The following is a 14,939-nucleotide window of genomic DNA, read 5'->3' on the forward strand; positions in this document are numbered from 1 at the left end:
AGTGTGTAAAATATTAACTGCTATAATTCATTTTAAACGCAGTAGTTAAAGATACCTGAGGTTCATTTTTTTATCAAGAAATAGTGAGCTGTTAGGCATCATCCTTAGAGGATTCTAATGGGAAGGGCTTCTTTCTCTTTACCCCATATGCTTTTCGTTTCTCTTGCACAATTGTATTTTTTTTCATCTACTCTCCTTATAAACATGTCTGTCCAGATGACTTTTGATTTTAAGAACCAGATCTAGAGTCTAACAAGGAACTAAAAAGGGGGAAAAAAACCAGTATTTTTTTTCATTCTTTAGCAAGTTATGGTCAGAAATCGAGGGATCAACCAAAAATAAAAATTGAGGAAACTAAATATCCCTCCAAGATTTGGGAGGAGGCATCAGTGAGCCAGGGAACCCTCAAGGGGTGATCCCAGCTAAACCAGCAGAGTGAGTGGAAGGTAAACAGAGTAGCTCTCCGTTGCTGTGCTGCATAGTGTTAAGTCTTCAAAGGTAGAACATCTAAATTCTCTGGTACTATAGTGTGGGTGTTGTGATCAGTTAAATGACCAGGACTCTTATGAGCGGTCCTATTAATTTTCAGACTTTCCCAACACACCTAGAAGTTTTCTCTATGTGGGAATAGCCCCGGTATTCATAATTGTGTTTGCAGCTACATAATCCTGTTTTTATCTGTCCTTGAGGATAAAACAGGACAGATGCACACACTTCCTCATTTTCCTGCATGTCCTGAGCCTTTTTATGTCCCATCACCCCATGACTCACTGAGAAAGGAAATGGTGAGCAGTGGAAGAGTCCTGTCCAGAGAACAGACGTCCTGTCTCCCCACGCCACCACACACACACAGATAACATTCGTGTGTTTCCAGAGATTTGGAGCAGGGTCTCATCTCATCTTGGGAGATGGGTTTCGGGCATTATGTGAGAACAGGGATCCTTAGAAGAAAAAGGACAGGTGACTACCTAAGAGAAAAAGAAAGGGCAAGTGAGTTCTTCTGACTTGGACTCTGGACATTCAGATAAAAGTCACAGGGCTGTCCAGGTTTCTTATGGCATTGGAAACAGAAGAATGGAGTAGAGTATCTGAGCCTTTGTGGTTAAACTCACGTTATGCCTCTTAACAGTTTTCAAACGTAGCATTGCTGTATTTATGGGAAGGTCCCAACATAAAACGTTCATATGCTTTATCTTCCTTAAAACTTTCCCTGGACAATATTCAATAAGCTAGAAAAATAGGTTTGTAATAAGAGACCAGACTTGGTACTCCCAGTTTTGATTTAATATATTTATTAATGAGGTAATTTTACAAACCTCTGCATGACTAATGAGCCAGAGAGCTATCAGTTTTTCTCATTCATAGTTGTATTGATCATATAACTTCTAAATGTTCTTTGACCTCTGTTGGTTAAGCGGCTGCCTTCGGCTCAGGTCATGATCCCAGGGTCCTGGGATTGAGTCCTGCATCAGGTTCCTTGCTCAGCGGGGAGCTTGCTTCTCCCTCTGCCTGCCACTCCCCCTGCTTGTGCTCTTGCTCTCTCTCTAGCAAATAAATAAATAAAATCTTAAAAAAAAAAAAGAAGTGTAGCCTATAGCAAAGCTACTTAAAAGCAATTTTTAAGCATCTACTTTTCTTCTTTTTTGTTTTTCTTAAAATATTTGCTATCTGATACTTATATTGACTCTAATGGAAAATTTTTAAAATATTTTTATTATTATGAAATGTTATCCTATATCATATAAAAATCAATGCAGATCTCCACAAAATGCACTTTTGAAGGTGTCTCTTTCTGGAATATTTTAGAATATAGAAGTAGAAATGTCTTTATTGGACCAAAATAATGGAAGTGGAATATTTAATTTTTGTAATACTTGGTTTTTGATTAATAATTTTAGGTAGCTGATAGTTTTAGTAAAGGTGAAATTTAATGTGGATTATTTCCTTCCTTCCTTCCTTCCTTTTTTTTTGTACTTTGTAGTAGAAAAATAATATGCACTAAAATATGATTACTCCTTAACATAGCTGACCCCATTCTGTTGGCTGTAACATTTACTGTATCTAAATGCAAACTGTGGGGAAGCAGGTACATACACAGATCTAGATATAATTAAACAAAAGTTTCACAAAACTACACTTTATGTAATACTCAAGATTCCTTCTGATGTTTCTGTTCTATTCTATAATATTCTGTTTCATTGAGGACAGTAATTACTGGTTGTGACTCATTAAACTGCTTTCATGATCTAATAGACCACCGCCTTCGTTATGAGAAACACTGATTTCATAGCTGTTATTCTCACAAAGAAATCATACCATTTTTGCAGGGGAATTATTAAGCACTTTATGTATGAAGATACTTCTCTTAACTTGTTTTTATCCCAGAGGTTCCCAAGTTGTTCTTTTTGTTAAAAAGTTTTGGTGCCTAAGCATAAATTGGGGACCCTGTTGAAATGCAGAATCCTGGGCTCCTATTTAGACATCACTTCTGTGGGACTCCTGTTGGGCCCAGAAATCTGTGTTTGTGATGAGCACCCCACATCTTTCTGATATAGGCAACTGAGAACCAGGCTTTGAATCTAGGGAGTGTGTCCTTGGAACATGCCCTGAGTGTAACAAGTCTTTCTGCCCTAGGACAGCCTTTCATTTTAGAAGCATCAGTGTATTTGAGTTCTTATTCTAGCTTTCTTAGCTGTGTTGTTTGGTTTTGTTTGTTTTGATGCTATGCCTTAGGGAACAGATCCTCCGTGTTAAGGCTGAAGAAGATAAAATTCCATTGCTTGTCGTGGGAAACAAGTCTGACCTAGAGGAGCGGAGGCAGGTGCCCATTGAAGAGGCTAGGAGTAAAGCAGAGGAGTGGGGTGTGCAGTATGTGGAGACATCGGCTAAAACCCGGGCCAACGTGGACAAGGTAGGTGTGCGCTCTGCGCGGGTTTCTTAGAAACAGCAGAACGTAGACATCTCGTCTGTTTGGTTTTGAGGGAACCGTTTATGGAAAGTACGGGAGGACTGATTTTTCCAGATGTCTCAGCCAGTGTAGTGAGAAACCCTGGGAGGGTTTGACCCTGGAGTTCAAACAACCTAGAGTCCTCTCACTTTGTCATGAGCCTTTGTTGGGTATGCTTAATGTTGGCATGGCCCTTGGAAATATGGCAAGATGAGGCGCTGGCTTTGTGCAGACCGTGTGGGTAGGATGGACATAAGTAGCTTCCCTGTGCTCTCATCTGCTATGGCCTCTTGTTTTTCAGGAGCAAGTTCTTTTGCAGGTTCTCAGAAGGGACCCCAAAGACACACAGCATATCTTGATTTTGCTGTCATTGATTGGTTAGATTCTTTTCACCTTGCTGGCCACTGGCAGAACCAAGGTGTTCTGTCTTTATATAACTTAGCCTCTAAATAGTATTTGTTCTCAAGAATCAACTCTCCAGGGATCTCTCTTCTCTTATACATCCACTGCGTACTTTCTCATTCAGATCTCTGAAGCCAGCGAAAGGGTGACCTTGACAATGATGAACGTTGACAATTTTTGAAAATCCACCTACCAGTGATTGCTATTGTTAGGTTTTGGGGTTTGTTTTTTGTTTTTAAGAATTAAGGTTCAGAGTGGTTGCCACACAGTTCAAGTAGACAGACTTAGAGATGTGGCTTTTCCTTCTACCTTCACCTTGTTTGTTAGCTCTTACTTCATGATCCATGTTCCTGTAACATCTAAACTCATTTCACTTTGGCAGCCCAGCAGCGGCTGTATCTGCTTTGTCTTATGCAGCAACAGCATCTGAATTCCCCAAAGTGCTTCATATGTTGCTCTTTCTTAGGGGGAAATAATTCTCCTTCTTACCTGAAGAGGGACAGATTTGTAATCAAGCTTACTTTAACTTGAAGTGATGCTAGAAGAACATTGGTATTTAGAATGTTAGTATTAGAAAGGACTCAACTTTATTTAAAAAAAAAATCTATTCAAGAATAATTGACATACAATGTTATATTCATTTCAGGTGTACAACAAATTGATTTAACAATTCTATATATTACTCAGTGCTTACTACGATAAGTGTGGTCACCATCTGTCACCATACAGTGTTATGACAATAGTATTGACTATATTCCCTATGCTGTACTTTTCATTACTGTGACTTATTTATTTCATAACTGACAGTTTGTACCTCATAATCCCCATCACCTAATTCACCCATCCTGCCACCCTCCTCCCCTTCAGCAACCACCAGTTTGTTCTCTGTATTTATGAGTCTGTTTTTGTTTCTTTCTTTTGTTTTTTAGATCCCACATGTAAGTGAAATCATATGGTATTTGTCTTTTTCTGTCTTATTTCACTTAGCATAGTACCCTCTAGGTCCATCCATGTTGTTACAAATGGCAAGATCCCATTCTTTTCTCATGGCTGGGTAATATTCCATTGTGTGTGTGTGTGTGTGTGTGTGTGTGTGTGTGTGTGTGTGTGTGTACCACATCTTCCTTATCCATTCATCTGTAGATGGACACCTGTGTTGCTTCCATAATTTGGCTATTGTAAATCATGTTGCTATAAACATCGGGTGCACATGTCTTTTTGAATTAGTGGTTTCATTTTCTTTGGATAAATACCCAGTAGTTACTGGATCATACAGTAGTTCTATTTTTAATTTTTTAAGGGAACTCCATACTGTTTTCCACAGTGGCTACACCATTTTACACTTCCACCCACAGTGCACAAGTGTTCCCTTTTCTCCACATCCTCACCAACACTTATTTTCTTGTCTTTTTGTTACCAGCCTGACAGGTGTGAGAGGTGATCTCTCATTGTGGTTTTGATCTGCATTTTCCTGAGGCTGAGTGATGTGTCTTTTCATGTGCCTGTTGGTTGTCTATACGTCTTCTTTGGAAAAATGTTTATTTGGGTCCTTTGTGGATTTTTAATGAGATTATTTAGTTTTTAGGTGTTGAGTTGTAGAAGTTCTTTATATAGTTTGGACATTAACCCCTTATCGAATATATGATTTACAAATACCTTCTCCCATTCAGTGGTTGTCTTTTTCTTTTGTTGATGGTTTCCTTCCCTGTGCAGAAGCTTTTTCTTTTGGTGTAGTCCCATTTATTTTTGCTTTTGTTTCCCTTGCCTGAGGAGACAGATCCATAAATATGTTGCTAAGGCTGATGTCCAAGAAATTACTTCCTATGTTTTCCTTTTTTTTTCCCCTCAAGTTTTTGTTTAAATTCCAGTATAGTTAACATACGTGTAATATTAGTTTCAGGTGTACAGTATAGTGACTGAGCACTTCCATACAACACCTGGTGCTTGTGCCTATGTTCTTTCTTTTATGAGTTTTATGGTTTCAGGTCTCAAATTTAGGTCTTTAGTCTATTTCAAGTTTATTTTTCTGTATGGTATAAGAAAGTGGTCCAGTTTCATTCTTTTGCATGTGGCTGTCCAGTTTTCCCAACACCATTTATTGAAAAGACTGTTTTTTCCCTGTTATATATTCTTGCCTCCTTTGTCTTAGATTAATTGACCATATAACCATGGGTTCAGTTCTGTGCCCTCTATCCTGTTCCATTGATCTATGGGTCTGTTTTTGAGCCAGGACCATACTGTTTGGATTACTAAAGCTTTGGAAGTATATCTTGAAATCTGGGATTGTGATACCTCCAGCTTTATTCTTCTTTCTCAAGATTGATTTGGCTATTCAAAGTCTTTCATGGTTCCATACAGATTTTATGATTATTTGTTCTAGTTCTGTGAAAAATACTATTGGTATTTTGATAGGGATTGTACTGAATCTGTAGATTGCTTTGGGAAGTATGGACATTTTAATAATATTAATTCTTCTAGTCTATGAGCATGAAATACCACTCTCTTTGTGTCATCTTCAATTTCTTTTATCAATGTCTTATAGTTTTCAGAGTATAGGTCTTTTTCCTCTTTGGTAAAATTTATTCTCAGGTATTCTTTTTGGTATAACTGTAAATGGGATTGTTTCCTTAATTCTTCTTTCTGCTACTTCAATTTTAGTTTATAGAAACACAACAGATTTCTGTGTATTAATTTTGTATCCTATAACTTTACTGATTTATCCATTCTAGTAGGTGTGTGTGTGTGTGTGTGTGCGTACCCCTTATCGAATATATGATTTACAAATACCTTCTCCCATTCAGTGGTTGTCTTTTTCTTTTGTTGATGGTTTCCTTCCCTGTGCAGAAGCTTTTTCTTTTGGTGTAGTCCCATTTATTTTTGCTTTTGTTTCCCTTGCCTGAGGAGACAGATCCTTTTTTTTTTTTTTTGTGGTATCTTTAGGGTTTTCTATATATAGTATCATGTCCTCTGCAAATAGTGACAGTTTTACTTCTTTTTAAATTTGTATGCCTTTTATTTCTTTTTCTTGTCTGATTGCTGTGGCTAGGATTTCCAGTACTATTGTGAATAAAAGTGGTAAGAGTGGACATTCTTGTTCCTGATCATAAAGGAAAAGCTCTCAGTTTTTCACCATTGAGTATGATGTTAGCTGTGGGTTTTTCAGATATGGCCTTTATTATGTTGAGGTATGTTCCCTCTAAATCCACCTTGTTGGGAGTTTTTATCATGAACAGATGTTGTATTTTGTCACATACTTTTTCTGGGTCTTTTGAGATGATCATGTGGTTTTTATCCTTTCTCTTTTTTATGTGGGATGTATCACAGTGATTGATTTGCAAATATTGAACCACTCGTACATCTCTGGAATAAATCCCACTTGATCGTGGTGAATGATTCTTTAATGTATTGTTGAATTCAGTTTGCTGATATTTTTGTTGAGTATTTTTGCACCTGTTTTTCAGAGATATTGGTATGTAGTTTTCTTTTTAAGATTTATTTATTAATTTGAGAGAGAGAGAGCATGGGGAGAGGGGCAGAGGGAGAGAGAGAGCATCTCAAGCTCCCCACTGAGCACAGAGCCTGATGGAGCCCAGTGCCATGGAGCCTGATGTGGGCTCGATGTCACAACCCTGAGATGATGACTTGAGCCTAAATCAAGAGTTGGACGCTTAACTGACTGAGCCATCTAGGTGCTCCTGTAGTTTTCTTTTTTTGTGGTGTCTTTGTTTGGTTTTGGTATTAGGGTAATGTTGGCCTCATAGAATGAATTTGGAAGTTTTCCTTCATTTTCTTCTTTTTGGGGGAATAGTTTGAGAAGAGTAAGTATTAACTCTTCTTTAATGTTTGGTGCAATTCACCTGTGAAGCCATCTGGTCCTTGACTTTGTTTGTTGGGAGCTTTTGGATTACCAGTTCAATTTTGTTACTAGTAATCAGTCTGTTCAAATTTTCTTTTTCTTCCTGATTCTGTTTTGGAATATTGTATGTTTCTAGGAATTTATTCATTTCTCCCAGGTTGTCTAATTTGGTGGCATATCGTTTTTTAATATTCTCTTATAATTCTTTGTATTCTCTGGTGTCAGTCGTTATTTCTCCTCAGAAAGGGTTCACTTTAGAAGCACTTTGGCAGCATCTACAATATAAATCTGTCTGTGATGTGAAGTATGTTCACTTGTTAGCTATTTTTCCTTCATATTATTTCTCAGCTCTTATGTTGATTCCTGTGCTATTCCAGATCTCTTTCTTTCTATCAAATTGTTTCCTAGATGTAGGAACACACAGGAAATCCAGACATGTATTTTATTTAAAAAAAAATCAGGAAGGCTTTCTTGGCATGGAACCATGGATATGTAGTTTTTTGATAGTATGGTAGTGGTTGGGGCTGTTGCAGGGCACCTTGCATCTCCCCTTCCTCCACTGGACCAGCTTGACCTGCCAAACAGGACCCAGCAGAAACTTATGACTGGCAGCATTGTATTCACTTGTAAACAATTTACACGAAAGGACGGGAGGTTGTTGATAAGATCAGCCCATGGACAACTTCGTCATCATTTTAAACTGGACACATTCCATTCGCCTCCTGCCTTTGCTGTTAGAACAAAAAGGAAAAGCTATAACATCTGAAGCTGTTCACTGCTGCTCTTGTAGGTGGGGTGCTTAGGTCACTTAGTGGGGAAGAAGGTCTTTTTCTGTGCCCAGAGCTGGTGGTAGATGCACAGGGAGTCCCCCCACTCAGAAAGCTTGGTCTTACTTTTCACCAAGAAGATATGTCTATGAAAATAGAAGGAGCTTGTAGTTTTGTGTGAACATCCAAAAATTAAAGCCCACACTCGGTCTCACGTCATTCCCTCTGAGGAATCTGAAATGTTTCTTTGTAGGAGGCATATTTTGTCTGCTTGGGTATCATTGGCACTTTGGCACAATTGCTGGTAGCAGAGGGCAAAACCCAAACTATTGTGGCAAATGATAATTTGTATCTGAATAACACACTGGCATTCAAAGGACAAGCCTTATATCAGTTCTTGATAAAGTTCCTTTCAGCAAACATCACAAGGAACGAACAGTGGCTATTCCTGAGAATGAGGGCAGGGGCATGGGCCTGGGAGGGTGTGGGACAGCACATCTCTCCTCCCCGTTTCCCTAGTTTCCTGGTGCAGGAGCCTGAGTTTGTTTATCCTTTATCCCCCATCTCCCCACCCCACCGTGTTCCAAGTCTGCTAGTTCTGCTGGGGAAGCTGTCGGGCATAATGACGTTCCTACCTTTTTAAGGTCATGATAAGGATTACATAGTAGTATCTGAGAAAGTACCCAGTAGCAGGCACTCCTATTCTTAACCTTGCCTGGTGGTTGGAAATGCTAGAAAGTCTGATGCAAATTTTGGCACAGGGTTGATAAAAATAAGTTTGCTTTATGCTTTAAAATGTAACTAGATAGCCTGCTTAGTGGAATTGCTTCATGAAATCATTAAATGGCTTTTTCCTCTCTATTCTTTACACTCCTTCCTCCCCGCCCCAGGTGTTCTTTGACCTAATGAGAGAAATCAGAGCCAAAAAGATGTCAGAGAACAAAGACAAGAACGGCAAGAAAAGCAGCAAGAACAAGAAAAGTTTTAAAGAAAGATGTTGCTTACTGTGAAAGCCAAGATAGCGGATGAAGTTAATCGCCGCTAAGGACATAGGGCGGGCTCATTAAGAGAAGAGTATAGTCGACTCCTTGGTGTGTTCCCTGCTCTCCCCAATCTCATTCACGCATACTTCTTTAAATGGGGAAAATGTTTGTGAATCAGTGACTGGCAGAAGAAATAAGCCCTTGTCCATGCATTGGAACAGCTACTTTGTCAGGAAGTTTTGGAGTTTCCTTCTTCCTCCCCTTCTCCCTCCCAAAAGTTTAATCACATATGTAGTGTATAGGTAAGAAATAAGTGTTAATTAAAAAGAAATGTACTGTCATAGCATCTTATTTCTCTCCCTAGTTTTATAACATCACTATCTTTCGTTTTGAAATAAAAATGTCTTATTTTATTAGGTTTTGGGGAGGGGGTAGGATAAGACTCTCTCTCTTATCAGCTTAACAGAAGTACTCAAAAAAATCCATTAAGCTCTAATAAAAATTCAGAGATTTTTTGGGATAAGTTTCTTGGCAATACCCTGTGGATCTGAAGCACAGCAAAAAAAATAAAAATAAATATGAATTGGGCTGAATAGGTCAGTAACAAGCTCATAAACCCTTCACAGATATGAACAATGAAAGTTGAATTCTTCATATTTAAATATTAGCCAATTATAGCCTGTGTTGGCTATTTCTTTCCTGTAGCATCCTGATTTTTGTGTAGAAGCTTCTTTTAGCAGATTAAGTGAAGACTCAAGAGTAGTATACTTTATAAATGACACACTTTTCTAATCAGATTAAGAATATAACTTTGGATACATCCTCTCCTAATTTCCAGACATGGTTAGGTCCTTCCTCCTCTGCTGGTAACCAATATCTATCCTTCTGGCCAACCTCTCTGCATGTAGAAGTCAAGAGAGCCTCTTCTTTTAATTCTTTTCAGTATAATGAGTTCTTCTGAAGAATGTGATGAGTTGAAATTGTATTCTCAAATCATGAAGCCAGAGCCTGTGCCAGACAGTCTGCTACCTCTCATAGAATTGCTCTGTAATTCTAAATTTAAAATTAGGAGAAGCGGGAAAGGATAAGATAAGCCATTGCCCTTTTACCTCTGAGAATTGGCTGCTACTTCTAATATAATTTTCTTCTGAGACAGTCATAGAGTTGGTTAGAAAAAGGCTTTTATTGATGAGATATTGTTAAGCTTTCTTTTATCGATATTCTCAATTTAGCAACCAGAAAATTTTCCTCAGGAAAGCAGTACTGTGATTTAAACCCAGTGTTCACATTTTCCCCCATTTTTCGGAAGTGACATTTCACATATAGGTGCCAAAAGTGAATTGGGGTGGGGAGAGTGGGAACCTTTCAAATTTATAGTTACTACAGAAATTGTGGAAATTATGATCTGGCTGGAAAGCAATCTTGTATCACCTCCTAAAGAATCGTGGTCTTTTTTAATAAAAAAAAAAATCAGACAAATACACTTTTTCAAGGTTTCAGCCTTTTTATTTTCCTCTCTTGTTGTACATGTAAAATGCAAGTATTAGAGAAACTGACAGTAACTTACTCATTATTGATCTTGTTAGATGTTCTACTATATCAGACGAACTTTATTTCAATTCTTTGAACTGGGCTGTGGAAGATAAAATTTAAGTATAAACAGTAATTTTAACTTCACCATCTTTCCTTTGGGAGAGAGGACTACTCTTTCTTCGTAAAGTTTAAAATCTTGAAGTTAATCACACTCTCGAAGTTTTTGAAACAACCTTTTTCTTTTCAATACAGTTTGATACCAGTTGCGGTCAATAGTAGGTAGATTTGGAAGATGTACAAATATATTAAAGATAGTATGAATTGCTTCATGCGCTGGAAATTATTCTTGGCATGTACTATTAGTATATCTCTAAAATTATATTTAACTGGATAGCAATCAGAAATGCATCTTCCTAACAAAATAATTTATACATATGAGGTGGTTTTACATAGAAAAATAAGGACGCAATGTTATTTATACATTTGAAACACGGTTACTTGCTAAATGATCATCTACTGTGTCCAAGAGCCTATCATTATTTTCCTAAAGTGTTCATTCTAGAAATATTTGAGCACCTATTTGGTGTCAGGCTCGGTTCTAGGTGCTGGGATGTGATGTTGAACAAGGTAGGCAAGAGCTTTGTTCTCCTAGAGCTTATGCTCCAGTGATGTAGGAGACAAATAAATGAAAATAATCGGGGTAAGTGTTTTGATGAAAATAAAACTGGGTAATACGATAGGAAGCATTTCTGGGCAGTAGAGCTGATTTCGATTGTGTGGTCAACAGGCTTCTCGGGGGAGTGACATTTAAGCTGAGAGTGCATGCCCTGAAGGAGCAGCCATATGCCCAGCTGCTTGGGTGGGTGCGGGGAGCTTCCCAGGCTGGGGAACAGCCGGTGCAAAGGCCCGACAGTGTTGAGGAAAAGACCCCAAAGATCATATGGCTGGAGTAGAATGAGGGAGGAGCCAAGTAGTAGAAAAAGATGTAGCAGTTTATGGTTTCATAACGTGACGTAGGGGAAAAATACCTAGACGTATAATTTGCTACAAGTATCCTGTTTCATCAAATCCAAGACACCGTTAATTGTAAGATGTCACCATAATTTATATACCACTAAGAAAAAACCTGCCAATTAAGTGAACCCATCCTGACTCCAGTGACATAAAAGTGTGGGAAAAGCTGTGCATGTTTTAGATGAGGTGAATTACAATATATAAACTTAAATGGCAGTTGAAATACAGAATGCACCTCTGTTGGTCTAGAAGCTTTCAGTACAATAGAAGCTTAACAGTGGGTAAATATTAACAGTGGGGAAAATATACATATATATGGTTAATGTTGCAGTAGTAAACGTGACTTGGATATTTCTATTTTAAAAATACGTTAAAATTATTTAATCAAAATTGTAACTGCATGTGCTTTAAAATTCTAATGTTCTAGAAGTGTTTGTAATGGAAGCTCTTTAGTCCCAGCCCTGTTCCCCAAAAGTCAGATTCAACCATTTCTATTCTCAGATCATTCAGTAGGTACTCCTGAGTTTCTCAATACTGTTCTTAACGCCATGATTTCTTGATTTTCGACCTCAGCCATTCCCTGTGGTAGATGAGGGTGTGGCCCCTTGTGTCCCTTACCCCTACCCCATTTTTGACAGTAATAGGATTCTTTTAATTCCTCTCTTGGTGACAGTTACACCTTTTAAAACTATTAAAACATCTTGTTTATTATTCACGTAACTCTTGACAGCATTTCTTGGCTCCCCACTCTGAAAGGTGAGGATATTAACACACCTGCCCTTTATCTCTTGACCCTCTCCTACCTCTTCCTTCTCTGTGACACCTTTTGCTTTTATATTATCAAGGTTGATGACTTGAACATTCCACTCTGTGACCATAACTCAAGCTTCCATGCTTTACCTGTAGATTAATTTTAAAAGTTGAATACCAGTCAACAACAATTTGATTATGGTGACTTACGTAAATATGACTCATCGCTGGGCCAAGCACCACGTGGTGATTGCCTGTCCTTCAGGCTACATAGCTCTGGTGATGCCACACAGAGGAGAGCGGCCCTAGTGTCCAGTCATGTGGTCTCCCCCATCAGTTGCCTGAGTCACTCCACATTTTAGCTCGCTTTGCCTTTGGATGGTTTCCTCTGCAATGTCCCCCCAACTTCCTCCCATTTTTCCTTAAGTTTGCTTTTTCCTGGTGGAGAGGATAATGATATATTCTCTCCCCTAATGCCACTTTCTTTTGTTGCTTGGGATCTGCTTCCATTGTTCTTCGGAAGACCTTCCATGTAGAGCATGCGGATTGCCCAATCTAATGTGGACTCATGACTTTCTAGGTCTTCTACACAACTGCTGCATGGAGGTTGGTTTTCATCGACACTTGGGTCAATTCCAGGTTCCTGAGTCTCCCATAGTTTCCTTTATCAGTTTTTAACCTCATTTTGCGGGAGTACATTTTCAGAAAGGGTGCATTAGAGGTAAGGTTTCAGAGTCTCTCACTACATATGAAAGTCTTGTTACCTTTGCCCTTTTTTTAATTGCTAGTTTGGCTTGGCATGGAATTCTAAGTTCAAAATAATTTTCCCTTGGAACTTGGAGGCTTTGCTTCATTGTCTTTGAGAACCTATGGTTGCTGTTAAAATTGGTCTTATCCTGCTTGTCATCCCTTTGTAATGGGTGCTCTGCTTCCCTCCTCCTCCTCTGGAATCGTAGAGGATCCTCTCTTTATCTGTAGTGTCCAAATGGCACAGTGATGGAGCTGAACGTGGGTCTTTCCTGTTCATCCTGCATGGCGCTCAGTAGCATCGTTCAGTGAACACTCACCTCTCTTCAGCTCTAGAAATGCATTTCTGAAATTTCTTTGAATAATCCTTCTTTTCTGTTTTCTGTGCTTCCTTTTTTTTTTTTTTAAGATTTTATTTGAGAGAGAGGGAGAGAGGAAGAGAGCACGAGCGGGGTGAAGGGCAGAGGGAGAAGCATGCTCCCTGCTGAACAGGGAGCCCGATGTGGGACTTGAACCCAGGACCCTGGGATCAGGACCCAAGACAAAGGCAGACACTTAACTAACTGAGCCACCCAGGCGCCCCTCTCTTTTCTGTGCTGTCTTTCCAGAACTCCCGTTCTCTGCTTTTGGACCACCTAGATGCATATCTGCACCATCTCTTCCTGTATGTTCCAGGTTTATTTTCTCCCAGAGCCGCCCTCCCTCCCTCTGTTTTCCTCCCTCCCTCTCTCTCCCTCTCTTTTCATCACCTGTGATTTGCCAAGCTCTGTTGGAGGTTCTCAAGATTCAGCAGTGAGCAAACATGAAATCCTTTGCCCTCCTGAAGCTTACACTAGTGCAATCAGCTTTTCTTTCCTAACTTATTATTTATGTATTTGTGTGTGTGAACAAAAGCTTTCTTTGTCTCTAATTGTTCCTTTTTCATAGCAACTGTTCTTGGCCTCATGGATGCAATAGCATGACTTTTTAATTAATTAATTAATATATATATATTTATTTTATTTCTTTATTCAAGAGGGGGAGAGAGAGAGAGAGAAAGGGTCTTAAGCAGGCTCCACACTGGATGGGGCCTGGTTTCACAACCCCGAGATCACACCCTGAGCTGAAACCGAGAGACAGATGCTCAACTGACTGAGCCACCCAGGCGCCCCTCTAGTATGACTTTCTGAGGATATTAGATCTTTGGAAAGTTCTATTCCCAGAGTTACCTTTGTTTAATTTTTATCTGGTTTTTCTCTCTGTGGTTTCTTTATTTTCTTGAAGCTGCAATTTTCCTCCAGCATCCAGTGACCTGGTCGTCCAGCCCTGATGAGGGACTACAGAGATGGGCCAGGTGCTCAGGATACGTGAGCGGGGCTTGTGAAGCAGCAGGCTTGAGTTTGGGGTGAATGTGGAAAACCAGTCACGGTGCTGCAGACCCCTAACATCTCCACCAGGGAAGCGTACTCTGGGGGGCCAGCTGCCAGGCTGGCCTTCCTTGCTTCTCCCCAGACACTCTTTCTCTTTGGAGAGCAGAGCCCTGGTGACAGAGGCCATGTTGCCTGCGGGAGTGGGGTGGACCGCTTCCCAGCACACCTCTGACTAACCTCGCTGCTCCCAGCCATGCTCCATACGCCTGCTTCTCAGTCTGCATATTCGGGGCTCCAGCTGGGCAGTCAACCCCTCCTCTCCACAGCCCCTTCTTTTCTTATTTTCCATCTATCAATGCCCTTCTGGAGTGCAGCTTCCATAACTCTGTCAAACTTCTGCATCGACTCGTGGCCCTCTCTCATTCTCTTGGCCATTGGAGTCTTTCTTGACTAGGACTTGAAGGCAGGTGTCAGGAAACAGGAGGGACTGACATTTGAGCTCACTCTTCCATTTTGACCTGTTTTCATTTTCACAAGTATTTACTATTTCCTTTTTTTGTAGATCAGCGTTGAACAAGGGGTAGAGTGAAA

The 14,939-nt window shown here is 39.5% G+C and overlaps 1 protein-coding gene across 2 annotated transcripts in view; it reads left to right on the forward strand.

The window, feature by feature from the left end:
* RALB (RAS like proto-oncogene B) overlaps positions 1-10,434 on the forward strand; it is a 43,827-nt gene extending 33,393 nt beyond the window's left edge. For both annotated transcript variants that reach the window (XM_032412158.1, XM_032412156.1), the window contains 2 exons: positions 2,734-2,911; positions 8,863-10,434. In XM_032412158.1, the coding sequence (XP_032268049.1) occupies positions 2,734-2,911; positions 8,863-8,982 (298 nt within the window). In that variant the 3' untranslated portion in view covers positions 8,983-10,434. The remainder of the gene's footprint in view (positions 1-2,733; positions 2,912-8,862) is intronic.
* Positions 10,435-14,939: the final 4,505 nt, after the last annotated feature.

The sequence above is a fragment of the Phoca vitulina genome, unplaced genomic scaffold (genome assembly GCF_004348235.1).
Source record: "Phoca vitulina isolate PV1807 unplaced genomic scaffold, GSC_HSeal_1.0 scaffold1, whole genome shotgun sequence".
Taxonomy (NCBI): Eukaryota; Metazoa; Chordata; class Mammalia; order Carnivora; family Phocidae; genus Phoca; species Phoca vitulina.